We start from the raw sequence: 14,861 nt of genomic DNA on the forward strand, positions 1-14,861 counted from the left end.
AGAAATCTCTTTAAGGCTCCGCAGTACACCCAGCATCCTCTCTGGCTTTGGGCAGGTAATAGCAGTTTCATAAATAACGCTCTTCACTGCGCAAATCAATATCACAGTCTCAGCACAGACTTCTGCAAACATTACGCCTCCAGTTAATGCTGAGTTGATCCACCGGAGACTTCTCTCACCAACTTCACTTAGCTTATTCAGAGATACAGACAATGACTGCACAAACTAAAAGTTGCGGCTTCATTTGGAATGCAGACAGGAGTCAAGGAAGCTGCCCCTCCTGCCAGGGCTGATCTCTCATTTTTACATGCTCTGTAGATACAGTAGTAGCATTTACTTTCAAGCAACTGATATCTGTGAACAGACACTGAATGTGAGGTAAATAGCACATTAAGATGTTGTTGTTAGCATAAGCACATGCCAAAGTAGAAATATGCATGAATGAGTTTTTAGTTTTTGTGTGTGTGTGTGTGTGTGGGGGGGGAGAAAACAGAGCAGCCAACTGATGTGTGTGTTAAATTTGTCTCATCAACCAACAAGAAATACTGTAAATCATCCTCTGAGGAACAGAGGAGAGTGTGCCTTGCTTAGGTACCTTATCTGTATGTCATATACTGCCATCAAGTGGTTAAAATCAGCAGTACAGCTGATGAGCAATTTTTATCCTATTTGACTTGCTTTAATGCTTTTTTGTTACTCTAATGGGATATACTTTTTATCCTATTTGACTTGCTTTATAGTTGTTTTGATACTCTAAAGGGGTATACTTTTTTGTATGTAGCAACTAGTCTGTGGAACAGGTTGCCAGGAAATCTCAAGATGGTCAGAGGTGTAGGAAGTTTTAATAAGCAGGCACTGAAAAAAATGGCTCAGATGCCAATCATAGTAGTTTTTTTACTACTGTATTGTCCTAATGTATTTATTGAATGTATTGATTGGATATAATAATTGACGCTTGTCCGTTCCACCTCCCATAGGGGGCCACAATGGAAATAAGCCTCAGGGCTTTATTGTGTTATTCTGACTTTTTAAATGTATGGTGCAAAGTTTGTATCTTAACAAACTATCTTACGAGATGGCCAAATAAAATCAATCGATCAATCAATACTGACACCTTGGACTGTCATCCACCTGGTAAATATTCATTATGACTATGACTGTGCTCACGTCTGCTTTGCATCAGATAAAAGAGGTGGTGCTATCAGGGAAAATCAGACTTGCTTACCTGCGCCCATGCTGTCGTAATCAGAAAACATATCTGCCATCTGACAGTGCAGACAGAGGTAAGCTTTGCTCACATTTACAATTCTGCAATCTCACTCGAAAAACTGAATTGTTTTTGTAATGCCTATCATTTTTAGTTACACTGTGATTTATTAATCGCTATGATTCTTAATTTCTAAGACTGAGGATGTATTGTTGGTTATACAACAGATAGCTCCGGTCACAAGACTGCAATGGGAACAGCTTGTACTGTAATTGTGAGGTGACAGGGACTAAGAACATTAAATGCTAGTAAAGAGACTAGTGTTATGGTGTACTAATTAATTTGAACAGAATGACCAACTGTATTTCAATTCAACACTCAGAACTTTATATGCAATGGTTTTTTTTATTTTCACCAACATTTCGGCGGCGAAGGCTTAGGCCAAAATGTTGGTGAAAGTAAAATAACTATTGCATATAAAGTTCTGAGTGTGCCACAATACTTCCTTTTTGTTGTACTAATAATTCATAACACTTTAAAGACAGACACATTTTAAAAACAGACAAATGTTAAATGGTTTCACTTTCATTCAGCAACTCAACAAACAAGCTCATTACCCTGCAGCTAACAGGAAAATACGATTCTCTGTAAACAGGGTGGTATGACAGCTTCACCTTTCATGTCAAGTGCAAACACGCGTTCAACATTTACCCCTGTTGCTAATGAAATAAATCAGCGAGAAAAAAAGAATCTTTTGGAGTGCGATCAATCTTTGATTTTTCTGTACCTTTCATGTTAAGAAATGGCTGTGTACATGGAGTACCATCTAGGGCGTAATCATTTTACTTCAGAATATTTTGAGAAGAACTTCCTTGTACATAAATCAGCCTATCGCAGAACAAGGTTTTTAGACATGTAACATGTAATTATAGCAACAGTAAACACACATTTTTTACACTTTTTCAAATGTTTGCAGGTATTCCCTGTGTTTAGGATTCTCTTCTTAAAGCAACACAATGTAGTTATTTTACTTTAAAACAATAACTTCAAATTCATGTTGATGATATGCGGACTAACTGGCAGAGTTGCATCTCTGTCAGTACTACATCTGGAACGCCTGGTATTATGCAGCTTTGTTGATCAGACCAGACAGGAACATGACCCCTTTTGTCAGTTCTCCACAAATTGAGTGTCCCCTTTCGCTAAATGGGTACCTACTGAATGAATCCCACTCCCACTTCATTCATCTCCTTACTTTTTACTTCATTCTGTTGTGATTCCAAGATTTTTCAGATGGCACAGCAAGACACCAGAACTCTGGCCGGAGGCTGCTTTGGGAAGGTGTACAGGGAGAAGTACAAGGACCAATGGGCTTGCATCAAGAGGGTTCCAATCGGCCTCATACGCATGACAGACCTAGAGAGAGAGTGCAAAGTGTATCGGTGAGTTAAGTTTGAGGTTGGTTGGTTGTCAATGGATGTTGACAATGAATGAATGAACCTCTGTTAAATGGTGAGGGGACTTTGGTTGTTAGTGGACATACTGCATGTACTGTAGGTACTTCTACAGGTTAGAGAGACATATCCCAGGACAAACGCTAAATTATTTTCAAACCCTTCAAGCAACAGGTGAAATGGATAAAGACTTGCCTCCAAAACTGATATTTACTTGTAGATTCTCTGATATTGTTTCATGATATCCTTTAACATCACAGCAATGCACAGCATCTCAATGTGGTGAAGCTATTGGGAGACCCATGGTTGAAAGAATCCAAGTGGAACATTCCTCTTGAATTCATCACAGGCGAAGAACTTGAGACAACAATCTTCTGTTCTCAGAAATCTAAAATAAAGGTTTGTATACGAGTGAATGAAGCATTGTTGTTTGTCCGTAATATTAAGTGTCATTTTCTTTGATTTGCTATTGTCTAAAGGATTTCTAAAGGATTTGCCATATATATATATATATATATTTGCAATATATATATATATATATATATATATATGTGTGTGTGTGTGTATATATATAATAACATTAGACATTAAATAATTCAAATGTGTCCTACAGTTGACCTCTACTGTCAGAGCAACCATTATCAGTGGCATGTGTGCAGGGCTGTTTCATCTTCACAGTAAAGACATTGTGCACCAGGACATTAAACCTGACAACATCATGGTAAGAGTTGCACAATTCGGGGAAGGTAATTATGAAGTAATTGCATAATGTTCAAACCTGTCTTTCTGCTATGGACTGCTTTAAGGAACACACCAAACATTTTGGGAAATTAGCTTATTCACTCTCCTCCAGAGTTAGATGAGATGATACATACCCTCCTCCTCTGTCTCTGTGTTTGCAGTAACTCAGTCTGACACACCCACCGTTAGCCTAGCTTAGCATAACTCATGGAGGTGGGGAGAACCAACTAGCCTATAGCTCCCAATAGTGATAGAGAACTCCAACATTTCCCAAACATATTGTGACTTGCACACTTACAACATAGGCCTATAGGCTACAGATGGCAATGTAAAATGAGACACCGTGATCTTCTAAGCATAATTTTACCTACTAGGAACTATATTCTCATTCAGGCAAATCACTGCTACTTGGGCTAAGTTCTTTTGTCCCTTTTGGGAGATAGGCTTGTTGGTATCCTCCCACCTCAATGAGCTATGCTAAACTAGGCTAACTGTGGGTGCGTCACACTGAGTTATTGCACACACAGACGAGAGAAGGGTATGTATCATCTTATCTAACTCTAGGGGAGACTTGGAATAAGGTAATTTCCCAAATATGTATCTGTTCCTGTCTCTACCTGTCTATACCTGTCTCTTCTACCTAAAGTATGTTCATTATCCCAGCTTGTAGCGGCTCGTAGTGCTGGCTGCAGTGCTACATTGCACAAACTAATTACACAGAGCTGCCAACTCTCACACATTGAGAATGAGATTCATTCATTTGATTGGCTCCAAACGCTCTTACACCAATCCATAGCTGCCAACTCTCACGCATTGGCCGTGAGACACACGCATGTGATTAGTTTCACACACTCACACGCCACACCCACGATTTCTCACGCTGAAGTGTCAACCCGGTCGGTCAGATGCCTGAAAAATGAGTTTAGCCCATAGACAGACAGTAAAAGAAATGGACGAACAGACTCTGTCGTTTTCAATGGGAGGGCACTGAGTCAAATAGAACGATTTTTCAGTTGGTCCCCCCAGTACTGCGCAGACTCACACTTAACTTCGTGACGTTAGCCATCGAACTGAATCTTGTAACTCATATGATAGATACACAGAAATTCTTCTCACACTTCCTTCGCCTTCAAAGTTATCAAAGTTAAACATTTATTTATGTATTATTATTAATATCATCCTCACCAAGTCGTGTTAATGTTGAAGCTACCATACATGATCATCTTCAAAAACAGTCAACAAAACAAAAAAGTTATAGCCTTGAAGCTAATCTTCTTTCCACTTTTCCGACCTACGGTCAATCCGTCGAAAACCTCTGTAATGATTAGTGCCGTTTTTAAAAAAAAATAGGTTTACTTTTTTATTATTATTAGGTTGCCTCTGTGTAATGCTTTACCAGAGAGGGTCAAAGCGGAGCTAGTAATCAAGGATCTTTGGCTTTACCTTAACATACGGTCGTGTATGCTAGGTTTTGCTTATGAGTTACCGTCATAGACCGTAAGGTGGACTGAGCTTCTTATCCAAACAATACGGTTATCTCCCTACGGCGCGAAAGAGAGATTACGTCAAAGCTAGCTTCCCTCCAACCGAACAAGCTAACCATTCTTCTTACGGGTAACCAACGTTACGGACGAGGTAGTGGAGTCTGTTTTGCCTTTGTAGTGTTTATGTGGATTACACAGAAGCTACAATATCGGCACAGGATATATGTTATATGAAGTTATGGTATTTCAAAAAAATCCTAGAATGAATGGACTTGGGAGTTAGCAGAGAGGTGGTCCCTCCAGCCTACGTCGATTCTTCTACTTCCGGGAATTCGCCTGCCCCCTTGGTTTAGCCTATAGATCTACCTGTTGAGCCACGGTTATGCTTTCAGAGACGGTGAGAGGGTTCAAGAGCACCCCCTGTCTGTGGAATTTTCTAAATTTTCTCTCATTTGCGATGCTACTTCAAAAGCCATCCCAGGCGCATTCCCCCGGCTTCAGGTAGGCCTATGCTTTGAGTATTTTTCACGCTGAAGTGTCAACGTGGTAGGTCAAATACCTGGCAGATGAGGTTCAACTAAACTAAACCTATACATGATATCACACATCATGTGAACGAGCGGAATCTAAGCTTTCCAATGATATTAGCGCCGTGATAAATGGTTCGCGAGAAAATTATCATTGAACCGACGGGCAATTTAGGCTAATCATATTTGCATTTTGCACACAGGGCACACCCATTACTCTCGGTTGTAATATCTCACTAACCCTTCACACAACATGTGGCAAACCTAATATCACAATAAACAGCAAACCGTACCGAATACGAGGATATAAAGCATGCCTCTTTTTTTGAAATTGCAACACATTTCTACATAGCCTCATTGGGGCGAAATTATAATGTATTCTAATGTAAACTATTTGTCAGTAGGCCTACATACATTATTGTAAATTGCTCAGTAGATTATCCCACTATCATGGTTCTTATATTGTCAGGTTCCAGCCAATCCCACTTACACAGATAAATGAATATATTTATATTGCCATGCTTTCTAGTGACATTAATGCAAAAATATAAAGAAAATCAAATAAGGAGACACAAATATTGATATAAAGCCTGACATAAGCCATATGCAAACATTCACATCATGCAGATATGGGTACATCCTGAAAAAGGAATAGCCTGTAGGCTATGGCCATTACAATGACCAATATATTATCTTAAATGAACTAGCTGAAAAACACAGGTGACCACTTCTGCATAATTTCATGGAGTGCTGAACATTTCTGAACTGTGAAATTAGTGTTAATTTTGTCACCTATTTTTAATTTAGTCTTAGTCTTAGTCTTGTGACGAAATGTCCTTTTTAGTCTTTGTCATATTTAGTCATTCAAATATCATTTTTGTTAGTCAAGTTTTAGTCGACTAAAAGTCTCGTCATTTTAGTCTAGTTTTAGTCAAAAGAAAACTAAAGGTATCTTAGTCTTAGTCAGTTTTAGTCGACACATTTTAGTCTTTTTTATAACAAATTATTTCTGATTACCATTTGAGTCAAATAGTGTTTCACACATCTCAATTTTCCAACAATATTGTGTGTCCACAGGGCTACTCGTCTGTTATAATTACTCATTCTGATTTTTTGTCAGTCAGTATGTTTACATGCACAGGTAAGTCGAGCTACAGTTATAGCTCGGCTGGGATTTGACCATAGACAGTAAAAGATTTGACTGGAGCACTGTCATATTCGTAGACCAGTGTTACTCAAAGTGTGGTCCGGGGATCACTGGTGTTCTGCAAGCTATCCCAAGTGGTCCGCGAGCAGACGTGGTAAAATATAATATAGATGAGTTGTTTGCAATATAACTTGTATGTAAATCCAAACAGTTCTGCAACACTGTCTATGTAAGATATGCCAGTTTAAATCATACAGTATGAATCCTCTGAAACAATAAGCAAAGTGCAAAGACAATAAGCAAGGTGGTTCAGTGAGTAGGCCTATTGTGTAGACTAATTATAGGCTACTGTTGAAGTAGATTTAATCTTTTTTTTTTTAGCTAGGGTTAGTTAAGTGGTCCTGAAACTGAAAAAGTTTGAGAAACACTGTTGTAGGCCAAACTATTAATGTTTTACTCCGCCTCGCTAGATGGCGATATGCGCCCAAACACAACACATTCCCCAAACAGACTCTCCATCTTAGCCATAGCTAACTTGCTAGCGAACTTTCCATATTAGCTTACTTGCTAGCAAACTTTGCATCATCAGTCTAACTAGATGAATAGTTGACATTACATGCTGAACATTTTTGTATGGACATTCTGGGGGATGTTAATTTGTATGAGAGAAGCTTCAACTTCTGGGTATGTAGCATTGTGGCATAAAGCTTAGGTAGTTAGCTTGCTAACTCTGGCAAAAATCTCCAGTGTTCTTGTTCCATGTAGTTTCATGTTGCAGCCACAGAGTTGCAGCAGCAGCACGTAGACTAGCCTACAGGAAAGCTGTTGCGTATGAACTCATTCAGAATATTTTGAAAACATAACAGCTAGATATTCTGTCTTCTCATTTTGTAGACGAACATGAAGGGAGATTTTATCTTAGTTTTTATTTCATGCAAAACATTTTAGTCTCATCTTTTTTCGTCAACAATAATGCATCTTAAGATAGTCTTAGTCAGTGTTTCAGGACATTACTGCCGTCTCGTCATCGTCTCGTCTTAGTCATGAAAAAAAAGGTCGTCGACGAACATATTTCCTCTCGTCTCGTCTGACGAAATTAACACTATGTGAAATGGACCATATGTTTTTGTGGTTGTGAACTTATTGCAATATCACCATAACTATTCCACCTGTGTATGCATGGTTATAATTCTGAAGTGCAAAATAGCTTAGGCTACAGCACAAATATTTCCATAAAAATAAGCAAGTCTGACCTCTGAATTTACTTTTAAAAGTGCACCAGATTGATGCATTTAAAAGTTAAAATATACAAACATTTCTTAAATTCTTACAAAACACCCACCCACTTTTTAAAATTGTTAGTTTGGACCCCCCCACTATTGCCGTGCGAAATACCAGTGCTGTTTGTACGCCAAATAAATAATAACCTATAGATTTATGTAAAACTCCCCATTAACAGCATCACGTCACTAACCACAGCTAGACTGCACAATGGTAGGCCTTCAAAAGCATGACATTTTCGCTTTAGTTTGATATTTAATTTACTTTATCCACTTTCATGCGTTCTTTGAACGTCCGCAGTGCTGTAATGGAAACCTTATTGCGTAGCCAAGTAGCCTATATATTGAGTTATTTTTAAATTATGCATGATTTACTTTTTATTAATTTCGTAGGCTGGCTTTATTTTGTTATATAGAAGTATCTAAATAACCTGGTAAAATGTACCAGAATTCAGGAAATTGCATCTAGTCCAAAAAAAAATTTCTGGGGGAGGACCCCCATACCCCCCACTCTGAAATGTCCCACCCACTTTCAGAATGCCTCCATCGCCCATGGTCCTAGCATTAGGCTAGATCCCTTTGATACCAATGTTAATTTAACTCTGGGACCCTGGTCCCTACACCTGAGAACCAATGTACTTTTTTTTTACTGTATGGTATAATGCTGAACGAGCCAAACAAAAATTTCCTCAGCAAAATTTTGGTTGGCCCCACCAAATCTCACTCCAAGGTTTTTTGAAAAGTTGGCAGCCCTGCCAATCAAATGCGTGAGGGTTGGCAGCTTTGATTACACAATGTCATTTTTTTTCCTCACTTCCTTTGGTATTGTGTAATGTTACAGGTGGAACATGAAACTAACCGCCCCGTCATCATAGATCTAGGACTGGCTAAATTCTTCAAGGATGGAAAAACGTCGGCCATAAACGTAGGCAACGAGGCTTACTCCGCTCCTGAAATCCTGCTGTGGCAGGGTGTGCGGGACAAACGCTCAGACGTCTGGGCGATGGGCAAGGTCATCGCTGAGCTGTGTGCCAGGGTCAGACTACCTACGCACGCCGTCACGCCCAGCAAAATCCAGGAGACCCTAGCTGCCCATCCTTACAGCGTAGCAGTGTCCAAAATGGTGGACAGCAATCCTGATACCAGAATCCCCATGGCTTTAGTGATGGCTGATATCAAGAGAGCAGAGGGAAAGGTGAGAGAGGAGGAGGCTCGGGCAGGGGAGGCAGCATCAGCTCATCCTGGTCTTAAGGCTGGCGTAGGTCTTGCTGGTGTCGCTAACGACAAAACAGGGCTGCACCAGAGAGGGGGCTTGAATGTACCCTCTCCAGCAGAGGTGAGGAGAAGCCCATCACCTGTAACAAGCAGATTTCAGCCGTCACCTCAACAGGTGAAAAAAGAGGTCAAGACTGCCGTGGAGGTGAACCCTGGAACAGGTGCTCGATTTGGGGGGGGGGGAGCGGTAGGGCTGCAGCCAAGAGCCCCCCAACAAACACCTCTTCCACGGGTTGTTCCGGAGAAAATATGGTCACCTCCAGTAACAGTGATACAACGCAACCCTCCTAAACGAGAAGAGATCCAGACACTGGTTCCAGTCAAGACCGAGCCCAGTGACGGTGTTACACAGCTTCTCCAACAGATGACGCCATTCCCTTGCAACATTCCCAAAACAGGCAGAGTCCAACACAGTCACTATGTTTATGATTCTAGGAGTGGTGGTGGGGTCCTTGAAACAAAAGAAGTGGTGACTGAGAATGGAAAGATTACAAAATATGAAGGCTTTAAAGTTAACATGGAATAGTTGTTGCAAAGCTTAACAATGGTGTATTATCCCTGAAGTACACAAATGATTCATGTCCACTGTCAGTAAAAAAAACAAACTGTACAACAGTGATGTGAGACATAAGATATATAATTAATAATATAAAAATATAAAATAATATAAAATAATTTGAAAAGAGATAGAGTTAAGTTTCTTAACTCGTTTTGGCAAGTAGTCGTGTAATAAGTGAGATAATGTACTGTTCACCGGTCATCAGAAAATAAGTCCCTTCAGGACGAAGCAAGACTGTCCTGTTTGCCCTGTCAGGACTTATTTTCCAATAATGACTGGCGGACAATACATTATAAGTACAACCGGCACATTCGGGAACATTGTATGTGCTGCACATACCTGCCCCCTTTTAGGCGAAAGGTGGAAGCTTGGATTGAATGGAAACATATGGAGCTGTAAAACCTGCTGTTAGAACTAAACACGGTGAAGCAGCTTTTAGCTGCTATGCGGCTCAGCTCTGGAACTAACTTTCCGATCAAAAAGGCGCCAGTTTTAAATCTAGACTTAAGACCAAACTGTTCTCAGATGCTTTCTGCTAACTGCAATGAGTTACAAATTCTGAATCTGCTTTGAAAATTATTCTACATTGTGTCTTATTTTGTCTTTTTAATTATTATGACCGCCGCGCAGCGACGGTTTAGTCAGATTTTTTTTTCTTTTTCTTTTTCGCATGCCCAAATTTCCATCAAGGATTCCCGGGACACTGAAAGACCGGGGTACACGAAACTTGGTGGGCATGTAATGTTCGTTTTGATCTGTAGCCCCCCCGCTGGACTGGACCCCCCGAAAGGAGGGTAGGGCAGACACAGTTTTCTGTGAATATCTCGAGAACCGTAGGGTTTAGGAGGACCATTTTTTTTTGTATGTTGATCTCAAGGGCCATGTCAACCCATTTCATAACCACTCATTTTATGTATAGTGCCACCCAGAGCCATATAAAGGTAGAGTTGCGACAACTCCATTGACGCTAATGTTCCATGTTTTTTCCAACAATAGCAGCTAATGGAAGCCTCAAATAGTTCCCGGAAGTTAACAATTAATAATAGCAGCAGTGCAGTTACAGCAGTATAGACTGTTTGTAGCCAACATTTCAGACTCAGATTTACATTCCTTTGCCTCATCCGAATAATAATAATAATAACAGTAATAGTAGTAAAGTAATAGTAGGCTATCACAAGAGCCTAATTATAATAATAAACGATGTATCGACTATGACTTTTCTGCTGCTCAGTCATATCAGTCCAACATCAAATAGGCCTAAATTAAAAGAGGCTAAAAGCCCAATAAATGTGCCACACGTAATAGCCGAATATAAGATACTTGCCTATCCCATTTCAATTAGGCAGCACCACCACAAGCTGTCATTAAGTTTTTGCGTTCTTGGGCATTTAGCTTCACCATCACGTCAAGTTGTAACGCTCATCTAGGCTATGGATTTAAGTGGCTTAAAGGCAGCAAAAGTGGGATATAGTGCAACTGCTTCCCCAAAACAATTCCTCCATAACTGTGTATTTAATCGTTTGATATGTGGATAACTTTCAGTGGACTAAACAAAAGGTAAAGATTTTGTTATCACAAGGCTAGCTGGTTCGTTATATGGCGAAGCATATAGCCAACTTTGTTTGCAGCAGTGAAGCTGAGTTTGTTGTTAACATTGTTGGTAACTGTCAGGGAATTTAACCCCAACATACAAGAACCACAACACGTAGTATGGCTTTGCCCACAAACTCTGGTACCAAGAGGAGAGCCTGCTAATGTAAGGAAGAATTCCTCACACCATCAGTCTCTGACTCTGCAGCCCAAAAGCTGTGTCTTTTATTGTACAGATGCACACAGAAAATAGAAAGCAAGGCATAGCGACTTCATTGTGACATACTCTTATCTCACCCACCCACACACACAGACAGGGCATACCTGTCAACACTCGTATTTCAAGGTCATCTCCCAGCTACACTCCCGTTTTGTTATTTCTCCCGGAAAACTCCAGTAATTTGCATGGCCATCAAACTTCATTTTAAAATCATTGATGGATTCAGGTTGCCAGATTGTGTATGAAATACACCCTACACATACACGATCACTTAGTTTCAATTTCAACCGTTTTGTCATAGGCTAAAACCTGGCAACCCAAATAAGGAAGTGGGTGCAGCCTGAGTCTCGTCGTAAGGAAGCGGGCTAGATGAATGGCCTACTCCAGAACTAGCTGTTGTGAAATTGTTGGGAATTTAATTGATTAACACATCACATAAACTGTTATGGAGTGTTGTTGATACACTGAACTTGTTCCCTCGGAACCAAATCTGACAGCAAGCAGCTTTGGAGCAACGACCGAAATTCAGTGTTGAAACACGTGTATGAAACGTATTAAATATGCAAACACAGCTCCGGTATAAACACTGCCCCCCCCCCGAAAAAAAATCTCCCGTTTTTGGAAAGCTAGACATGAGATGGGTGCAGTTCCTGTCTGTCTGCACACTTAACTTGTACTCTCTGTTCTTGGAACTCAGCACAACAACATTTAACTTGAACTCTCTGTTCTTAGAACTCAGCACAACAATATTTCTGCTTACACAAATGGTTATACAATGATAATAATAATTTCCTTACAGTAACGTAAACGTTTCTTCAGTTAGCAGCAGTAGCCTAGGCCTACTGTTTTTTTTTTTTATGTTGCATTCATTTTCATTGGCAAAAGCTAGCCTAATATGCAAGAGAACCTATACAGATTTGAGGGAGCTGCAGCTTAGCATCAGCATGGTCATATTAACACAGCAGGCACTAGCCCAGTGAAGGATCGTGTAAGCCCATCCACAGAAACCAGTTTCAAACCAAGCTTGCGCTGATATGATGCATGATCACTGATCAAATTGCTATTTTCTGACAGGATGAGCACAACCAAGTTCTCTGAATCTCAATTCTTTAGCCTAGCACAGGGGTGGGCAAACTGTTTGGCTCAAGGGCCACATTGGGTTTGTGCCCAACCCCCCCCCCCCCCCAAAAGTAAAAATGAGGTGTTGTAATCGCATGTATCTGCGAACTAACATAGTCAAAACTGCACAAAATTGGACGTGTAGGATCATTATGATACCCTCTGTATGCACGCCAAGTTTTGAATTCCGTTCATGGGGGGCCACACAATAAATTAATTTATGTTACTATACACCAACTGGCCTGTAGGTGGCCGGAGACAGTTTTCTGTGAATATCTCGAGAACCGTAGGGCCTAGGAGGTCCACCTTTTTTATGTATGTTGGTCTTAAGGGGGCATGTCAACCCATCCCATTATCACTTATTTCATGTATAGCGCCACCTAGTTAAAAATTAAAAAGCAAAAAATTAGGTGTTTTCATCACAATATCTCTGGCTGACATGGTCAAAACTGCACAAAATTAAAAGTGTAGGATCATTATGACACCCTCCGAATGCATGCCAAGTTTTGTGTACTTTCGTTCATGGGGGGCCTTACAATAAAATAATTTATGCGTACATTTAGTGACGTACACCAACAAGGATTCCCGGGACACTGAAAGACCGGGGTACACAAAACTTGGTGGGCATGTAACCCCACATGGATAGCATGGAACCGTCATTTTTCGTTTTGATATGTAGCCCCCCCACTGGACTGGACCCCCCGAAAGGAGGGTAGGGCAGACACAGTTTTCTGTGAATATCTTGAGAACTGTGGGGCCTAGGATGACCATTTTTTTTCTGTATGTTTGCCTCCAGGGGTCATGTTAACCCATTTCATGTGCACACATGTGCACAAACAGATACACACGCACACACATACATTCACAGTAATCATACGTATGACACATACTCACACAGTAGACATATGTACGCATGCATGCACAGGCACATACACAGGCACACACACACACACACACACACCCACACACATAACATAAACATGTACATGCACACATGCACACAATTCAAGAATTTCTCAGAATTATGAACAGGCAAGATGGAGGTGGGGTTGTATACAATGAATTTTACATGTGAAATCTATGAACTAATCATGTTTTGGTACTTGTTGTCTAGCAGATACCAGTGAGAATTGAGTGTGGATAATGCAATTTAGTGAGACAGTTAGAATCATATAAGCCTTTCAGCGTGATTTATTTTTTTGGGAAAAATGTGCTGGACTGGGCGGCGGTCATATTTTGTACCACTCTGCGGTACATCTAGTTTTTAAACGATTTTACCTTGTGCGTTTTATGTTTTCTTTATTATTATGATATTTACTTTTTAATCCATTCTTTGACTATTATCCTTCTTTGACTAATATCCTTCTAGTTGCTATTACTGTCTGCTTTTGTTTATGTAAAGCACATTGAATGACCTCTGTGTATGAAATGCGCTATATAAATAAACTTGACTTGACTGTATCGATGTGAGAAGCGAAAAGGGCTTTGAATGTATTTCTTACAACTATAGGGAGATAATTGATTATAATAATAATAATAAAACATTTAATTTATATAGTGCCTTTCTCAGACTCAAAGTCAACACAAACAGAGCACACACAGAGCATGACAACACTAAAACAAACAAACAAACAAAATGAGTCTTGCGATGAGTTGCGATAAATCTATGCGGTGGTGGAAGATGAGAAGTGTTCCCGAAAACAGTCTTGACATGACCTGCCCCCCAGGCTACGTTATACCGAATTTCCACAGTTAGCTAGCTAGCAAGCTAAACCATTCTACATTGGAGATTATGGTAAGTGTTAGCTACAAGCTAAATTCTTCCTCAACATTGGGGTATTGGAAACAAATTAGGTTGGTAATGTACATAGTTTCGGCATGAGTCAGTTACACATACAGTGCATAGTACAGAAAGTATTCACAGCTTCACCTTTTCCACATTTTGTTATGTTTCACTTATCTTAAAATGGACTCAGGTTTTTTTCTCATCACTCTACACACAATACTCCAACACTCCACACAAAAAAAACAGGTGTTTGGAGTGTTTTGTCAATTTAGAAAAAATAAAAGACTGAAATATTCCATTTACATAAGTATTGAGCTCTGGTGCATCCTACTTCCATCAATGGTCCTTGACATGCTTCTACAACTTGATTGGAGTCCACCTGTGCCTAAATTATTTCACTGGACATTATTAGGAAAGACATACATCTCTTTATATAAGGTCTCACAGTTGATGGTGTCCGTCAGAGTGAAAA

At 40.0% G+C, this 14,861-nt stretch overlaps 1 protein-coding gene across 1 annotated transcript; it reads left to right on the plus strand.

The window, feature by feature from the left end:
* The first annotated feature begins 1,231 nt into the window (after positions 1-1,231).
* Positions 1,232-9,588, plus strand: zmp:0000000881 (CBL-interacting protein kinase 12). Its single transcript, XM_042107417.1, has 6 exons — positions 1,232-1,283; positions 2,492-2,649; positions 2,922-3,060; positions 3,275-3,382; positions 8,682-9,176; positions 9,514-9,588. Exons 2-6 carry the CDS (start codon positions 2,501-2,503, stop codon positions 9,586-9,588), a joined length of 966 nt encoding a protein of 321 aa, XP_041963351.1. The 5' UTR covers positions 1,232-1,283; positions 2,492-2,500.
* Positions 9,589-14,861: the final 5,273 nt, after the last annotated feature.

Source organism: Alosa sapidissima, chromosome 10 (assembly GCF_018492685.1).
Source record: "Alosa sapidissima isolate fAloSap1 chromosome 10, fAloSap1.pri, whole genome shotgun sequence".
NCBI classification, from domain to species: Eukaryota; Metazoa; Chordata; class Actinopteri; order Clupeiformes; family Clupeidae; genus Alosa; species Alosa sapidissima.

What these genes read in the sequence shown, in the direction of transcription:
- zmp:0000000881 (XM_042107417.1), top strand. Translation starts at nt 2,501, where the DNA reads ATGGCACAGCAAGACACCAGAACTCTGGCCGGAGGCTGCTTTGGGAAG. An exon ending in AGAGAGTGCAAAGTGTATCG is followed by an intron (nt 2,650 to 2,921) that starts GTGAGTTAAGTT and finishes TTAACATCACAG; the next exon opens with CAATGCACAGCATCTCAATG. An exon ending in ATGTACCCTCTCCAGCAGAG is followed by an intron (nt 9,177 to 9,513) that starts GTGAGGAGAAGC and finishes TTCCCAAAACAG; the next exon opens with GCAGAGTCCAACACAGTCAC.